Source organism: Hemiscyllium ocellatum, chromosome 15, assembly GCF_020745735.1.
Source record: "Hemiscyllium ocellatum isolate sHemOce1 chromosome 15, sHemOce1.pat.X.cur, whole genome shotgun sequence".
NCBI classification, from domain to species: domain Eukaryota; kingdom Metazoa; phylum Chordata; class Chondrichthyes; order Orectolobiformes; family Hemiscylliidae; genus Hemiscyllium; species Hemiscyllium ocellatum.
In genome coordinates this window covers 20,954,433-20,972,107 of record NC_083415.1, presented here as the reverse complement: position 1 = coordinate 20,972,107, position 17,675 = coordinate 20,954,433, and the positions used below count along the sequence as shown (strand labels likewise).

Genomic DNA, 17,675 nt, shown 5'->3' with positions numbered 1-17,675 from the left:
TTTGCTATAAATTCTGTGTTAGGATTGAGCCCTCCACAATCACCTGATGAAGGAGCGTCGCTCCGAAAGTTAGTGTGCTTCCAATTACACCTGTTGGACTATAACCTGGTGTTGTGTGATTTTTAAAATATATAAAATTGCAATCTGCATCAACAGGCCTGCTTAAATAAGTAATTGAGTAACTAGTAATATATAATGAGTATTTTAAAATATCAGCTGAAATCTAGACTTTTGAAAGCACATGTTTATTACTTTGGCATGGACAAAATCCTTGCTTTTACTATTTCAACAGAATAATCCACAGAACCAAATGCATGTTTACAAGGCAGTAAAACTGGAAAAGCAATTCTGAGTTTTTTTTGTAGAAGGCCAGCAAAATATTGAGTAACATTTGGTTACTTTGGTAGCTGCAATTCTACATGTTAGTTAATTTATCCTTCAAATCTTTTGGTATGTTATGTGAACTAGTTACATTCGGATAAGTCAAGTAACTTGTGTTATTGCCAATGCTGCTTTGATCCATCAAATTTCAGCATACTACATTTCACAGCATAGAGAAGATCATTCAGACCAATATGCCAGGCAATACAACTAATCCCATCACCAAGCTCATTCACCATAATAGTGTATCTTCTATTATTTTAAAAGTTTATCTACATTTCCTTTAAATGGCCTATACTGAAATTTCCTGATGAAGGGCTCTGGCTGGAAACGTCGAATTTCCTGTTCCTTGGATGCTGCCTAACCTGCTGTGCTTTAACCAGCAACACATTTTCAGCTCTGATCTCCAGCATCTGCAGACCTCACTTTTTACTATACTGAAATTTATGTAGTTTCACTGACACAAGAAATAACGTTGGTCTAATATCAGAGAAGTGAACTCTTGAACGAAGTGATGGAGTCAAAATATAATAAACCATATTAACATCAATTGGATCCTGCAATCAGGAAGGTAATTTGAGGGCCATTTTTGGTGCATTCATTAAAGCGGAACATACAACCTCCATTTGTAATTACTTTCTTTGTAACTTTTCCTCCATCATTTTTCTGGATCTAAGATTCCTGTATTAAAGCAGCCAAACCTGTAGAGCACTCTGACTATTTGTTGTCTTGTACAATATTTTAGTACTTCTATAGTCTTGTTCTCTCCTTCAAAATGTAAAATGAAATAAATGTTTTTGTGAAGAATGGTCACTGGACCTGAAACATTAACTTTGATTTCTCTCCACAGATGTTGCCAGATCTGCTGAGTTTTTTCAGTCATTATTGTTTTTGTTTGTGATTTCCAGCATCCACAGTTCTTTTGGGTTCTTTTAAAAACTTTTTCTTATTGCTTTATCAACCCGTATTTGCATTTTTAGATAACTGAGCACTTCAGGTTCTTCTGCTTGTCCTTTTTTTGTAATTGTATATATACTTTTGTATTTTATTCTTTCAAATGTAATGTGTTACATTTCTGATTTAAATTGCTTTTGCCTTTTTCTGCCCACTCACATTTCCTGTGTATACCTTTCGATAATACCTCACTTATTGTCAATTCCTTTACTTTTGTGTCAGCTGCAAATTTCCATACCATGCTTCCTGCGCTATTTATATGAGAAGAGAAGTGGACCAGACTGAATCATAGATGCTTTCCAGCATTTCTGCAATCTGAACACCACCCACTAACCACTTTGTTCCTTATCTGTTAGGAAGTCTTCCATCCATTTTGTCACATTTCCTCATACAGCTATTTTTTTTTCCCTTTGTCCTCTGAGAGACACCTTGAAAAGCTTTTTTCTTGCAATCTCTATACACTCAGTTACTACATTCACTGCTGTTATCTGTCCAAATTGATTACCAGATAACTTATCCACCTTGAATTCCACACAAAACTCTTCAAACCCACTTTCCTTCAATGGTGATCTCAATCATACAACATTTTCCTTTTGTGCACTTACATTTATTCTTCCACCATTATTTAATAAAGTTAAAACTCTACCAGAATATGCTGCAGAGATTCATTACCACTTTATTATGAAATGCTGGACTCTATTTAACAATTGCTTTATCTTTAAAACACTTACAAAAGACCTTAATATTTCTTACTTTATTGTCTGAAAATATATTCATTTATCTTCCCATTCAGTCTTTTGTTATATTTTTGAATAATTTCTAACCACCTCATGCCTAATTATTTCAGGTCTTCATTCATAGCTTTTAAATATGCACCATTTCTCACTTATGGAATTCACGCATGTCTTAATATTGTAGTAAGATTTCAGTGACATACCTGGGAGATAAAAAGTGTGCCTGGTAATTGCCTTAAATTATTCAACTTAACTTGCATCTGCAGACGATGTTGTTCCAATTTATGAAAGCAATAAGAGAATTCAGTCATACTTGTTTTAGATTTAAAATATTATGTTTATTTTGCAAAGGACTTCCACAGATCTGTTTACCCTACGACCATCCCAACAATCAGATAGGATGCCTTACTATTAGCATACAGCTATTTAAATTCCAATAAAACTATTGAAACAGGCCTAACTAGAAGTAAGAGCATTTAACTGATGTGGCAGATCTATAACCTGAACTCATTACATGTTAATTGAGAGCTAAGGGCTTCAATCATAAACAACTAAGAAGATAAACTTCCTTTTTAATATTAATTAGAGAGCTGCTTAAGATTCGGAGACTCATTGTATCCCATAAAATAAGCAGGATTTACTGCCTTTTGTATGTGCGACGCTGGAACTGTATTTAACAGCATAATAGTTTCAAAGATTCCACTTCGCTGGGTTCACTCCAAAGAACTCCAAGAATTTTCCTTTATATGAGAAAGGGCACCATTTCTCACTTGTCATTCATTTTCAAATATTCTTCTGGTTTTTTTTTGCAAAGGACAAGAAGCTAAGTCATTCAAGAAAGAATGACTGACTCATTTCACTTTCACACTCCCTTTTTTAAATGTGTGTAACTCTAGAAGGATGTTGTTTTGAAGCACTTTGAAAACTTAAAGGGCTGCCTTTGATGATCTATTGGTTGGGTGGGAGGGGTGCAGAAAGGGACGGATGGCAGGTGATGGGAGGGCATAAAATTAGATTCCAATAGAGTGGTGCCATGCCTGTTGTCCAACTGCCCCTCATGTATTTTGCCAATGGCAGGTGAACATCAGGCAGCTCTTTTACTCATTGATCAATAGAGATGCTTAAGTTATTGATGACTGCCTACGGCAGAGGAAGTCAGTGCCCAGGCGACCTTGTAACCAAGTTGGGAATAATTGGGTACCCCTTTTCTTGCAACCAGTGCCTCTTGGCTGACCCCTTCAAGGATCACTCAGAGCCGCTATTCCCCTCCCCTTTAACAAGCGCATAGATCTTGGTTTCCCACACCCTTCATTGTGGTCACCAGCCTGGTCCCAGAAAGACCTAGGCTTGATAATCTGTGCCCCTTCAGTGCTTCCTCGTTGAGACTGCCTGTACTACTTGCATTGTCCACTGCTCCCAATGACATTGATAGGGTGACAGAACTGCAGCCATTGGATAGGCCAACAAGTGCTTAGAGGTGAGACTTTCTCTCCAATGGGAGTGAATATTCTATTCCGGGCCAGTTAGAGGCCTGAGAGCATTACATGGCTACCGTGGGAAACAGCCAAGCACAGAGGATTTTGCTCTAACTTCAATGCGTGAGACCTGTAATTGTTTCCACCCCTCCCCCCTCTATCCTCCACATCTGTGTTAGCACATTCAGTGCATTATAGCTTCTTCAATTAGCAACTTTTAAACTACATTCCCGAGATAAGCATCACAGAGTGGTAATGTTGCTGAACTGGTAATCCAGAACCTCAAGGTAATGTTCTGGGGCTATGGGGTCAAATCCCATCTTGCCAGTTAGTGAAATTTTAGACTTATTAGGGATAGTCAACATTGGTTAATGCAGGGATGATTCTTGTTTCATAAACTTGATTGAGACTTTTTGAGGAAGTGACAATGGAAATAGATGAGGCTAAGGCTAAGGCAAAGGCTAAGGCAGTGGATGTTGTCTACATGAACTTAATTAAAGCATTAAACAAGGTCCCTCATGATAGGCTGCTCCAGAAGATGAAATCACACAGAATCTGTCATGAGTTGGCAAGTTGGATACAAAATTGGCTTTGGCCTGTGTCCAGTGATGTTCCTCAAGGATCAGTACTAGGACCTATATTGTTTGTAACATTAAATATTTGGATGAAATATTGGTGGCCGGATTAGCAAGTTGTAGAGGACACAAAATTGGTGGAGCTGTGGATAGTGAGGAAAGATATCAAAGGATGCAGCAAGAAATAGATCGACTGGAAAGCTGGGTCAAGAAATGGATGATAAAGTTTAATCTGGACAAATGTGAGATGATGCATTTTGTTAAATATCACACAACATCAGGTTATAGTGCAAAAGGTTTATTTGGAAGCAGTAGCTTTCAGAGAACTGCTACTTTATCAGCTTCAACACCTGGTGTTGTGTGATTTTTAACTTTGTCCACCCCAGTCCAACACCAGCTCCTTCACATTGTGATGCATTTTGGGAGGTTAAATGCAAGAGGAAAGTATACAGTGAATGGCTGAATACTCAGACGCATTGATATACGGACGGATCTTGTGGTCCAAATCTATAGCTGCCTGAAATTGGATAAGATGATGAAGAAAGTATACAGCATCCTTCCCTTGTTTAGGGCATGGAGTATAAACGTTGGCAAGGCATATTGTATAAGACTTGTATAAGACTTTGGTCAGGCCACATTTGGAGTACTATATGCAGTTCTGGTCTCTGCAATATAGAAAGGATGTGGATGCTTTGGAGAGGGTGCAGAAGAGGTTTACCAGGACATAGCCTGGATTGAAGTCATTAATTAAAGTATTGGATAGTTTATACTAGAGTATCAGAGGCTGAGGGAGTGACCTGATAGAAGTATATAAAATTATGCGAGGCATGGATAGAGTGGAAAGTTGAAGTATTTTTTTCCAGGCTGAAACTGTCAAATACTAGACCTAGATTTACATTGAGAGGAACAAAAATAAAGGAGATGTGCAAGGCAAGTGGGTTTCACACTGAAGGTGGTAGATGTTGGGAGGTGGTAGAAGTACATACAAGAGCAACGTTTAAGAGGCATTTAGATAGATACGTGAACAGGCAGGGAATAGAGGGATATAGTCTATGTGCAGGCAGAAGGGATTAGTTCACAGTAGCATTATAGTCAGCATAGACATGGTGGGCTGAAGGATCTGTTTCTGTACTGTACTGTTCCATGTACTAATTATCAGTTCACCATGAGTGATTGTTATGATCTCCTTTGTGTATTATTCAAGTGTCTGCAGGTTATTTTATTTTGGTAATTCAAAGTGCAAACAAGTTACTTCTGTATAATGTTTTCAATTCATGATTTTTTTCAACCTATTTCTCTTCCAGCATCAGATCAAAGGGAATGAAAGAACGGCCTCATTGGGTACAATAATGCCTCTTCCTCGGAGTGCCTACTGGCAACACATTGCAAGACAACATAGTGTAAACCAGCTCCATATCTTTGAAGGTAGGTACAATGAAGTGTTGTGGAAAATTGGTAAGTGAAAATCTTTGGAAGCATACACAAATATATATATATATGGTCAAAAATATCTGATATAAAGTCATGAGTGTAGTGGCTCATTGTTGAAGCAGTATTTACAAGTCATGTGACTTTGGAATTGCTGCATTATTGATATTTTCTCAAGTACCTATTCAGAGAAGTTATCACAAAAGGAGGAACACCCCTTTTGCACTACAGGGGCCTGTATTATACATTTAGAGATTATGTAGTCCCCTATGATTTATGAGGGTTCTGCTATGAATGTCACAATGTGTCTGTCACAAGGAATCAACAAGAAAACGTCATGACTCTCAGCTCCAAGAAAATATTGCAAGATATAAACTAACATCCCTTCAATTTATCTATGCTCAGATGGGGTTTAGTTAATGTGCATGAAATCTGTGCCTTGCTTTTTGAATTAACTGGGGGACGGCAGTGTTGGCTTAAGTGGGTGAATTGTTGAATTAGTTGGTTCTTCATACCACCTTTCAAACACATCCATCAGCATGAACATTGCAGTTTCTGGACAAGCAATTTGAGGGTAAACTTTAGATGGTACTCCGATCAAGTATGTTGATAAATAAAGAGATGACATGTGTTGACATCTGAACTGGGCAATAATTGCTGATGGCCAATGACCTCTGGAAGCTGCCTGTCTCGGGGGTATTGGAAGATGCAAGCAGGAATGAAAAGCTCAGGTGGTTCATGAAAGGTGCCAGAAAATTGTGCACTTACTCAGTCCCCAGTTTTTGCTTTACATCTAATGTTAAAAGGACTCCCACGCTGTACCAAAATGGAGCTCTTGAACCACACCAAATGATTCTGCACGCAGAGTTGACCACCATGATGCAAATCATTAAGTGGAAAGTATTTAGTCATGCTCCTCATTATTTTGTTGTCGCTGATGGACAAGGTTTGTGGGAGATAGAATGCGAGCTACTTGCCACAGTGTTCCCAGTCTCTGGCCTGCTCTTATAGCCATCATATTTATAGGACTTAGAAGTTAATTTGAATGTTTTCCAACTGGAAACCATGGACGAACTGGGAGATCCACTCCCTCCAGGTTTGAAGCGTACAAGTCGGGCAACCTGACCTATACAGGAAATCCAGGTATGACCTTCGTGAAGCCTTCAGAGATGGCAAGAGGCAATTCCAAAGTAATCCTCGACCCAGATCATCCACACAGACGCCCATTGTTTGTTGCAAGGCTTACACGACATAAAGGTCACAAAATGAAGTTAAACAGAATCATGAGCAACAGTGCAACCTACCCGATGAACTCGGTGCATTCTACACTCGCTTTGAGGTGGGTCAGTGAAAAACGTCACCTATCCCAACAGCCTTGGATACACCTGTACCCATGGTCACCACCACAGACATTAGATCAGCCTTCTTGAGGGTTTGAGTCGAAGAGTGTAGTGCTGGAAAAGCACAGCAGGTCAGGCAGCATCCAAGGAGCAGGACAGTAGATACTTCGGGCATAAGCCCTTCATTAGAAACGTCGACTCTCCTGCTCCTCAGATGCTGCCTGACCTACTATGCTTTTCCAGCACCACATGTTTTGACCCTGACTCGCCAGCATTTGCAGTCCTCACTTTCTCCCCATTCTTCAGAGAGTACCAACAGAAAATGACTGGCTCTGAGATCTTTTGCATTCCAGCTGGTGGAAGTATTTGCAGACATATTTAATCTCTCTTTACTACAATCTGAAGTCTAAATTAGCCTTAAGCTCTGCCTTCAGCCACATATCCCCAAATTCCAGAACTTAGCTCTTGGTTCTCCCCTCTGTAACTGGATGCTTGACTTCCTGACCTGTAGACCAATCAGTAAGAATAGACAACAGCATCTCCTCCACCATAATTTTCAACACTGGCAGCTCATAAGGCTGTGTACTCAGTCCCCCCTCCTAAATGCCTTGCACATTCATGATTCTATGGCCAAATTCCACCCCAACTCCATTTACAAATTTGCTGATGATGCCACCATTGCAGGTCAGATCTCGAACAACTGTGAGACAGGATACAGGAAAGGGATTGAGTGGTGCTTAACAGCATGGTGTAAAGACAACAATCTCTCTATCAACATCAGCAAAATGAAGGAGCTGATCATTGACTTCAGGAAGCAGAGTGGAGGGTCTGCCCTGTATGCAACAATAGTGATGAGGTGGAGATGTTTGAGAGTGTTGTGTTCCTGGGAGTAATGGTCATCAATAATATTTCCTGATAAACCCACATTGATGCACAATAACGTCTCTTCTTTCTTGAGGCAAAGGAAAACCAAAATGTCCTCAAGGACTCTTACCAATTTTTATAGCTGCACCATAGAAAGTATCCTGTGTAGATGCATCACAGTGTGGAATGGCAACTACTCTTCTTAAAATTGCAAGAAACTACAGAGAGTCATGAACAGAGCCCAGTCCATCACGTAAACCAGCCTTCCATCCATTGACTCCATCTACACTTCCCACTCCCTCAGTAAAGCAACCAAATAATTAAAAACCCCTCCCACCATGGTTATACTCTTCTGCCCTCTTGCATCAGGCAGAAGATAAAAAGGTTTGAATACATATATGAACAGATTCAAGAACAGCTTCTTCCCTGCTATTATCAGACTTTTGAATAGACCTCTCAAATGCTAATTCTTATCTCTTTCATGATATTTTCTCTTCAGCTATACCACTGTATTCTGCACTCTATTAGCTGGATGCACTTTGCATAGTACAATCTGCCAATGTAGCCTACAAAGCAACACTTTTCACTGTATCTCAGCACATCTGACAACAAGAAATCAACCAATGACTAATTCAGTTGGGGGTCTGGTCAATCATGACTCCAATGATGATAGAGTAATTCAGGGATGATAGTACTAGAGAAACTCATAATGGTTAGGTTGTCTCCTTACACTTGTGACACAAACATAACTTGACACTTATTCAGCAAAGCATGAATATTGTCAGATCCTGACTGCTTTAATACCTGAAAATAGAGAATGGTCACTGAACAAAATATCTTCATCGAAAACCATCCCCACATCAAAATGTGCTTTCGTTTGTGATGGGGCAAAGATCCTTCATAAAGAAGCTGGAGATGATTAATTACCCTGAGAAAACCCTCCAGGGATGACCTGTGGTCAGATAACGGACCTCCAACAAAAAACATACATCTTTCTTTTTTCTGTGAGGTATGATTTGAGCCTGAGAAGAGTTTTCTCTCTGATTCTCCTTGACTTCAAATTTTGCTTGGAATCCTTAGTATTAATTTCAGACAAATGCTGACTTGATGTTAAGGGCAATCACTCTTACCACACCTTTAGGAACTCAGCTCTTTTAGTCATGACTGGAGCCAAGTGGCCCTGGACAATCCCAAACTATAAATTGGTGATGACATTATTGATGTGTATGTGCTACTTTATAGATCAGTTGATGACACATCCCATTACTTGGCTGATTTAAGTCTGGAGAACATTGCAGGACTGTTTGGAAAGGGTGAGCCTTTGCAATTACACACAGCCCATTGTAAGCCATTAATAGTCCCCAACTGTAGTTATTGATTCTCCTAGGCTAATCGCGATCACTCCTTTTGTTTGTCCAACTGTTCTTCTGTCTCCTTGGGCTCTATCTCCATCAATTGTTTACTCCTTATATCGACTCTACTTACTACATAAAAGCCAACTATTTCCTAGCTATCATCAGTTCTGAAAAAGAGTCACTGGACCCAAAATGTTAACACTGATTTCTCTTCACAAATGCTGCCAGCCCTGTTGACTTTTTTGAGCAATTTCTGGTTTTGTGTCATTACTAAGTCTGGCTTTTTGTTTCTGATTTTATAAATCAGAAGAGTTTGAATTCCCTCTGCTGCAAAGTTGGGATTTTAACATATCTCCAGAGAATTATTGAAGGTCTTTGGATTACCAGTCCAATCATTTTACAAAAATTCTACATTGTCTTAACGTTGGACAGGCTTTGGGGGTGTCACAACTGATTTAATCATTTCAGAATCCCCAGACACTCAGCTGTTCTTGGAGCCACAATATTTAGAGTTTTGCCAAGTTATTTTTTCGATTAATGATGATTCCCAGAAGTTTTAACTTGAGTTGTGGGAATTATGTTGAACTTCAAAGGAAGACAAATGATTCTTTCTTGTTAAAATGGTCATTTACTGCCACTTCTGTTGGACAAGTCTAACTTACCACATACCAACTCAAGTCTGGACTTATCCAGGTATTGCAGTACACAGGCATAGACTACTTCAATATCCATGGAGTTGCGAATGGCACTAAACTATGTGCAATCAATGAATAGTCCCACTAAAATGTGTTGGGACCCAGGATGGTGCCCTGGGACAGAGATGATTGAGTTCCAATAACTTCAGCCATTTTCCTTTATACAATGTCAGACTCTAACAGAGGGAACGAGTTCTGTCTGATTCTCATTGCCTTTAAATTTGTCTCTCACAGCAGAATGCTGATTTGATATAATGAGCTGTTGCCCTCACCTCACCACTTCAATTTAGTTTTGTTTTCCACATTTGTCCATGGGCCAAGGATGTAATGAGGTCAGAACCCAAGTGTCCCTAGCAAAACAACTCCTAGCTTGCTCAGACATTTTCTCATGCTCTAGAGTGGTTCCTAAAAAGACATCAGGGACATCAGAGGATGCCTGCAAAATTTATTTTCTTTCAATCTGAGCCAGAACAAACATGAGAGTTTCATATATTTCCATATTAAGAGTACAGCTGTTGCCATTTCAGATTGCATTCCTCCATGACTCATACGTGGGCATTGGTAAGAACCCGAACAAACAAAATCGATCAGGCCCCAACCAGTGTGGTGCATCAAGGAAGCCAATTGATGCCAGCAGCTTACCAGAAACATGGTGTTGAAGAAAGAGGATAAATTTGGATGGTTCTCAAACCTTTCAGTCATTGTGTAATATGGATCACTCAAGAGCTCTGTGTTAATGAATTTAACAACATATTTGTGCAAGCCATGATTTTTTTTTTGGTGGTCAGTATTTGAATTGGAAATTACTTTGAATCATTACACTAAATCCATTTGTCAAACATGCTAATCGCAGTCAACTCCTTACTCATCCAGCTAGACTGAAAGTACCATCTGCCAGTTTTGATCTAACCTTCCAGCAAATCCAAACATTTCTCGTGGGCAAGAGATGGTAAGTCATATGCCAAACAACTGACTAACTCTTGAAAGGAAATCCAGTTTCTATGTACCTCTCTTGAGCTGAAGAAGGTTGATGGATGTGGGATTATTCTTTCAAAAGGAAACTTATCACAGCCTTTTCAGGCTTTTCCTAACCGTATTAGTTTTCGTTTAAACAATTGATAGGGATGCCATGTTTCTGTGAGCTGGGTGTCAGTCCAGACACAAAAGGTAATCAAGAGTCAGTATAAGCTACAATGCCCACAGAAATGCACAACCATTTCTCTTGAAACAGCTCTTTAAAAAATAGTTGCATGCTTCTTTTGTTGTAACTGTGAACTCTGATGACTGGGAACTGGTGTGGACATTTGTATGGGTACTTGAAGACAATGATGACATTTGCCTATGGTTCTATTCAAAGATTATTTTATTTTACTTTAAGGCAGCAGAGGTTCAAAAATTATTTCAACAGGAAGATCTGTACATTCTCATTGAACACAATGAGCAAACATTTGCTTCTGTCTTGAGTTTCTCCATCATCATGTCATCATTATATCAGCATTGGCATAGGTACAGAGTTAGACTGCAGGAACTGAGGGATAAATATTTAACTTGGATGTCAGTAAAAGTTAATTTACATATTTCTGAGAACTCGTGCAGGACCTTTCAAGTAAAACAGTGTTTCACTTGTATTTCTTTCAATCGAGCCAATTGTATTCGGTGCTCACAAAGTGGTCTCCTTCTGATTTTGGCATTACTCTCTGTAGACTGGTTGACCACATCATTATATAAGAATGGCTCGATCTTCTAATTGCAACAAACCTGTACTAACATTTCTGTTCTGGGCCTTCTGCCATGTTCCCAATGAAGCTCAATAAAAGCTGGAGGAACAACACCACTTCATTTTCTGCTTAGGCACTTTACAGCATTTAGGACCTAATTTTGTGTTTGGCAATCTCAGTTGGATCTCTGTTCTCTATTTAGATAACATAATCCTGTGCCACCCGCCCTCTGACCACACCCAGCCATAGTTTGTGCCTTGTTGGTTTTGCTCTCAGAAAGCAGGCCCATATTCTTTTCATAGCTGATATCTACACCTGTTTAACATCTCTGTCTCTCCTTTACCACTAATTGCACTCATTTTATCCTTTGTTCTGGACAATATCACCATCTGTTTCAATTGCTCCTATTCCTCTATTAACAGCATTTTAAAAACCCACCATTTCCCAGCTCCTTTAAGTTCTGAAGAGTCACATCAAATGCAAAACATTAACTCTGTTTTGCACTTCCCAGGTGCTAACAGATCTCTTGAGTTTCTCTAGCGCTTTCACTTTTATTATCAATTCAGGATGGAAATAAATGAGGAGCAGCACTTGACTCTTGTCCTGCAGATATCACCAGAGATGAAAGTGGGTAGCACGGTCACTACTGTTGCATTTGGGGAGGTCTGATTAGATTACTTACAATGTGGAAACAGGTCCTTCGGCCCAACAAGTCCACACCGACCCGCCAAAGCGCAACCAACCCATACCCCAACATTTACCCCTTACCTAATGCTATGGGCAATTTAGCATGGCCAATTCACCTGACCCACACATCTTTGGACTGTGGGAGGAAACCGGAGCACCCAGAGGAAACCCACGCAGACACGGAGAGAACGTGCAAACTCCACACAGTCAGTCACCTGAGGCGGGAACTGAACCCGGGTCTCAGGCGCTGTGAGGCAGCAGTGCTAACCACTGTGCCACCTTGCCGCCCATACAGCAATAATGTCCTGATGGAGCGAATAAGCAGCACACAGAGGGTATGTAGTGTTACTTGGTGTCAGGGGTGGGGGAAGAGTGACAATGAGTGAAGATGTTGCTGGTCATAATGAGAGTGGTTGAGCATTATTCTTGGTTGGAGGGGGATGCAGTAGCAGAGAGAGATAGAAGATAAGATATTGGAGAGAAGATGGTGGCATTTAGACACGTGCACTAGAGAAGTGCATTGACCTTTTTACTTCAATGCTTGGTATGATTCTAGACAACTGAGTGCGTGTTAACCTAGGCGGCAGCCTTGGACCAGGCTAGTGGTCTGTTTTAGTGGTCTCCATTGTTGGTCCTGGATGAAGACCATCCCACCTGGCAGGATCGCCAGATGCCATTCTGACAGCAGGGCACAAATTTTCCTGTCTGCCATGCTTACAGCAAATGTCAGGAACTGTGCAGGGCAGCTCTACACTGACATTGCTTAGCTGGCTGCATAGCAGGCTTTTTAAAAAGTGACAGGAGAAAACCCACCAGATGTTGCAGTAAGAAACCTTCCAAAAAAAATCAACACAACTCTTAGTTAACCAAAGCAAATGGAGATTCAGCCCATAAAATCTTTATGGAGTTTGAAAAGTTAGGTGCAGACTCTCTAGAGATACAAACAACAGCCTCAGAATAAGGGGCAAACAATTAGGATTGAGATGAGGAGGGATCTCTTCACTCCAAATAGTGTTAAATCTTTGGAATTCTCTGCCCTAAAGGGCTGTGGAGTTGTAGCCGCTAAATGTTTCAGACTGAGATTAATCAATAGCTACATATTAAAAACATCAAAGGAAATGGACATAGTGCAGGAAAATGGTATTGCAAAAGAAAATCAGCCATGATCTTGTAAAAAGGGCAGAGCAAACTCCAAGAACTAAATGGCCTGCTCCTGCTTTTTTAGGTCAGTGTGTTACTATCAGGATTCACACTTAATTCCCTCCAGAGGAAAGAAAGTTTGATGATGATGATGCTATACAAGAATGTGGCATGTGGTTCTTCCAGACACAAGGGCCACTTAAAGATAGGGCAGCACAGTGGCTCAGTGACTAGCGCTGCTACCTCACAGTGCCAGGGACCCGGCTTCGATTCCAGCATCAGGCAACTGTCTGTGTGGAGTTTGCATGTTGTCCCCATACCTGTGTGGGTGGTTTCCTCCCACAATCCAAAAAAGTGCAGATTAGGTGAATTGCCCATAGTGTTTGGGGATGTGTAGGTTAGGTGCATTAGTCAGTGGTAAATGTAGGATAGGGGATTGGATCTGGGTGGGTTACTCTTCGGAGATTTGTTGGTGTGAGCATTTTGGGCTGAAGGGCCTGTTTCCACATGGTAGGGATTCTGTAAGTAAAAAATAAGGCTCTGATGAATTTAGCAGTGGACCAAACATGATCAGAACAGGTGCTGGTTGATACTTGGCTAAGTCTGTCACTGGCACAGCCAGTTTACAATCATTAATCATGAACAACAATTCTCCTTCTAAATTTCTAGTGGAAATTTACAATTGCTATATTGTCATCTTCATCATCTTCCTCCCTTATCCGTAGGCAGGTCTTTAGCAATTATTCTCTGAACCACAATAAAGCACGGTGATGTTTACAATGGGACTGGTGAAGAGGCAGACTCAGAATCTACCTCACTTGGAACGGGGATCAAACTCTGTCCTGTTAGCACTACTCTGAACCCTGTACTAGGCATTTAGCCAACTGATGGCTAAATGTCACCATTATTTACTACATTAATGCTGTATAATGATAGCCAGCATGGTTTTGTGAAGGGCAGGTCGTGCCTCACAAACCTTATTGAGTTCTTTGAGAAGGTGACTAAGGAAGTGGACGAGGGTAAAGCAGTAGATGTTGTGTATATGGATTTTAGTAAGGCGTTCGATAAGGTTCCCCATAGTAGGCTAATGCTAAAACTACGGAGGTATGGCATTGAGGATACATTAGAGGTTTGGATTAGGAATTGGCTGGCTGGAAGGAGACAGAGGGTAGTAGTTGATGGACTATGTTCATCTTGGAGTGCAGTTACTAGCGGTGTACCACAAGGATCTGTTTTGGGACCATTGCTTTTTGTTATCTTTATAAATGATCTAGAGGAAGGGCTTGAAAGCTGGGTAAGCAAGTTTGCGGATGACACAAAAGTCGGTGGAGTTGTGGATAGTGAGGAAGGAAGTGGTAGGTTACAGCGGGATATAGATAAGTTGCAGAGCTGGGCAGAAATGTGGCAAATGGAATTCAATGTAGCTAAGTGTGAAGTCATTCACTTTGGTAGGAGTAACAAGAAGATGGATTACTGGGCTAATGGTAGGCTACTTGGTAGTGTGGATGAGCAGAGGGATCTTGGTGTCCATGTACACAGATCTCTGAAAGTTGCCACCCAGGTAAATAGTGCTGTGAGGAAGGCATATGGTGTACTGGGCTTTATTGGTAGAGGAATTGAGTTCCGGAGTCCTGAGGTCATGTTGCAACTGTATAAGACTCTGGTGCGGCCTCATCTGGAGTATTGTGTGCAGTTTTGGTCGCCATACTATAGGAAGGATGTGGAGGCATTGGAACGAGTGCAGAGGAGGTTTACCAGGATGTTGCCTGGAATGGTAGGAAAATCTTATGAGGAAAGGCTGAGGCACTTGGGGCTGTTCTCATTGGAGAAGAGAAGGTTTAGGGGAGATTTGATAGAGGTGTATAAGATGATTAGGGGTTTAGATAGGGTCGACACTGAGAACCTTTTCCCGCTAATGGAGTCAGGTGTTACTAGGGGACACAGCTTTAAATTAAGGGGTGGTAGGTATAGGACAGATGTTAGGGGTAGATTCTTTACACAGCGGGTTGTGAGTTCATGGAATGCCCTGCCAGTAGCAGTGGTGAACTCTCCTTCTTTATGGTCATTTAAGCGGGCATTGGATAGGCATTTGGAAGTTATTGGGCTAGTGTAGGTTAGGTAGGATTCGGTCGGCGCAACATCGAGGGCCGAAGGGCCTGTACTGCGCTGTATCTTTCTATGTTCTATGTTCTATAGCAGGTTTTGCCCTATCTTCACAGATGCCCTCATTCTCTCTAGTTACATAACCCTCTCTCCAAGCATAAAAGAGCAGACTGTGCAGTACAACATTTGTTCATTTCCAGCACCAGTAATTTTTATGGCTTCTTTGAATAAGGAAAGGAACAAGAGTTAAATTATGAGTAGTGTTATTTTGTGGAACTTCACCTAATAGGACCTGTCAGTACCTGGAAACTTTGACAGAACACATCCTGTTAATCACACCACACTGGCCTTGATTTTAAGGCAGCCTAGAAATTTGGCATTACATAGCAAAAACAAGACCCCATGACTGCATTACTTTGCCTGGAAACTGAAACAAACTTTTAGCCTCCTCTGTATGCCTTTTCTGTACACAATGAAGCTGTGGAAACCATATTTTAGTATCATGTGGATAAAATTTATTCTATAAAAATACTTCAGTTGTGACTACAAAGAAGTCTGTATGATAGACTTTTTTGTTTCACTGAATATAATCTAAATGGAATTTGAGGCAAAATATCAGGTGAGCAGCAGTCTTTGCCCTTTTCAAATACAGTGAAGGGTTCATTAGATTGAAAAATAGCAAATGTGATGCCTCTATCCAAAGAGAGGCATGAAGAAGGTCAGTTAGCTAAAACTGTGTAAAATATAACAAAGAATTGTGGATGCTAGAAATCTGAAACAGACGTAACTAGAGAAATTCAGCAGGTCTGACTGTGGAGAGAAAACAGAGTTAACATTTTGAGCCAGTTCTAAAGAAGGATCACTGGACCCAAACCATTAACACTCTTTTGTTTCCACAGATGCTGTCAGAGCTGCTGAGTTTCTCCAGCAACTTTTGCTTTTGTTTTAACTTAAAATCTGTGTTAGGGAAGACATTAGAAGCTATCATTAAATGTTTTGGAGCAGGGTGCATTGAAAAATTCAAAGTTATCAGGCAGAATGAGCATTATTTTGTGAAAGGGAAAAATATTTGGCACTAATTATTTGGAATTCCTTGAGGAACTGATGTGTTCTTTGGCTAAAAGGGGATTACTTTATTTGGATATTCAGAAGTTACCTGATAAGGTGCCACTTGAAGGGTTTTTGTAGAAAATGGAAGTTCATGGTGTGGAGGTAATAGTGTTATACTCGGATATGAGTAAGGTTCCCCTTTTTTTTGGTATTCTGGACAGATATCCCAAACTGTTAAGCTCATAAGTGTGGAGGGATGAATTGGCTTAACTTCTTTATTCTTCCATCCTGTCAGTTGGTTGCAACAAAATTAATTTCAAAAGGATGCCTTCCCTTCTCAAACTTTCTCCCAGACACCAATTAGCTTATGGTTAAAAGGAGCCAATTTAACCAGGTTTTCTGGAGTTGGAGGAATGATTTTATTAATTACTAAACGTAAGTAGAATTAGTAACACAACCTATATAAACAGATTAGAAATAAGCAGTGAGTCCAAAAAGATAAAAGTTAAATAGAAACTGATCAGTACATATTTTTTAAGTTGTTTACAAAGAGCAGATAGTTGAATATTGCTGCCCTTTGCAGTGGAGGTTAGCAATGTCGTTGATATTGGTGGTTGAATAGACAATTTTGGAGATTCTTGGTTTTGCAGGCTGGATGAAATTTTGTTGTCTGAATTCCTTTTTGGTTTGCAGCACTTAGAGCAAAGGTCTATCTTTTGTTGTCCTGTTACACGGCAGGTAACTATAGGATAGTTCTTTACGATATTCACAGCATGCTGATGCTCAAACCCAGGATGGTACACATGAGAGCATTAAGTCTGCCTTCAGTGAGACAAAAATATCCTTTCAACTTCTGTCCTTGCGTTTGTTACTGGAAAGTGAAACAGACATGTCTGCAAGAGCTTGCTTTCTGCAGAGGGAGGGAAGATAATCATCCCCCTTAATCTCTTGTCGTTATATCTCCCCCTGTTTGAAGTTTTCCTGACAAGTTATTCTGCAATATTCTATTGGCTTCATCCATGATTTTGCCAGTCACTCAATTTAAACATAGTTTTCTCGTAATAGTCATCGTTTTAAAACAAATACAAGTAAACTGTTTATAAGTACTGTGAGATTCTGATCCATCATCATAACAAGGGGCATAGATGGAAGGTTCGGTAGCTGACAGGAAACAGA

General features: G+C 40.2%; 1 protein-coding gene across 1 annotated transcript in view; it reads left to right on the top strand.

The window, feature by feature from the left end:
• Window positions 1–17,675, top strand: part of LOC132822714 (docking protein 5-like) — a 441,405-nt gene that overhangs the window by 399,035 nt on the left and 24,695 nt on the right. Inside the window, exon 7 of the mRNA XM_060835986.1 lies at window positions 5,424–5,544. Coding sequence (XP_060691969.1) covers window positions 5,424–5,544 — 121 coding nt within the window. The remainder of the gene's footprint in view (window positions 1–5,423; window positions 5,545–17,675) is intronic.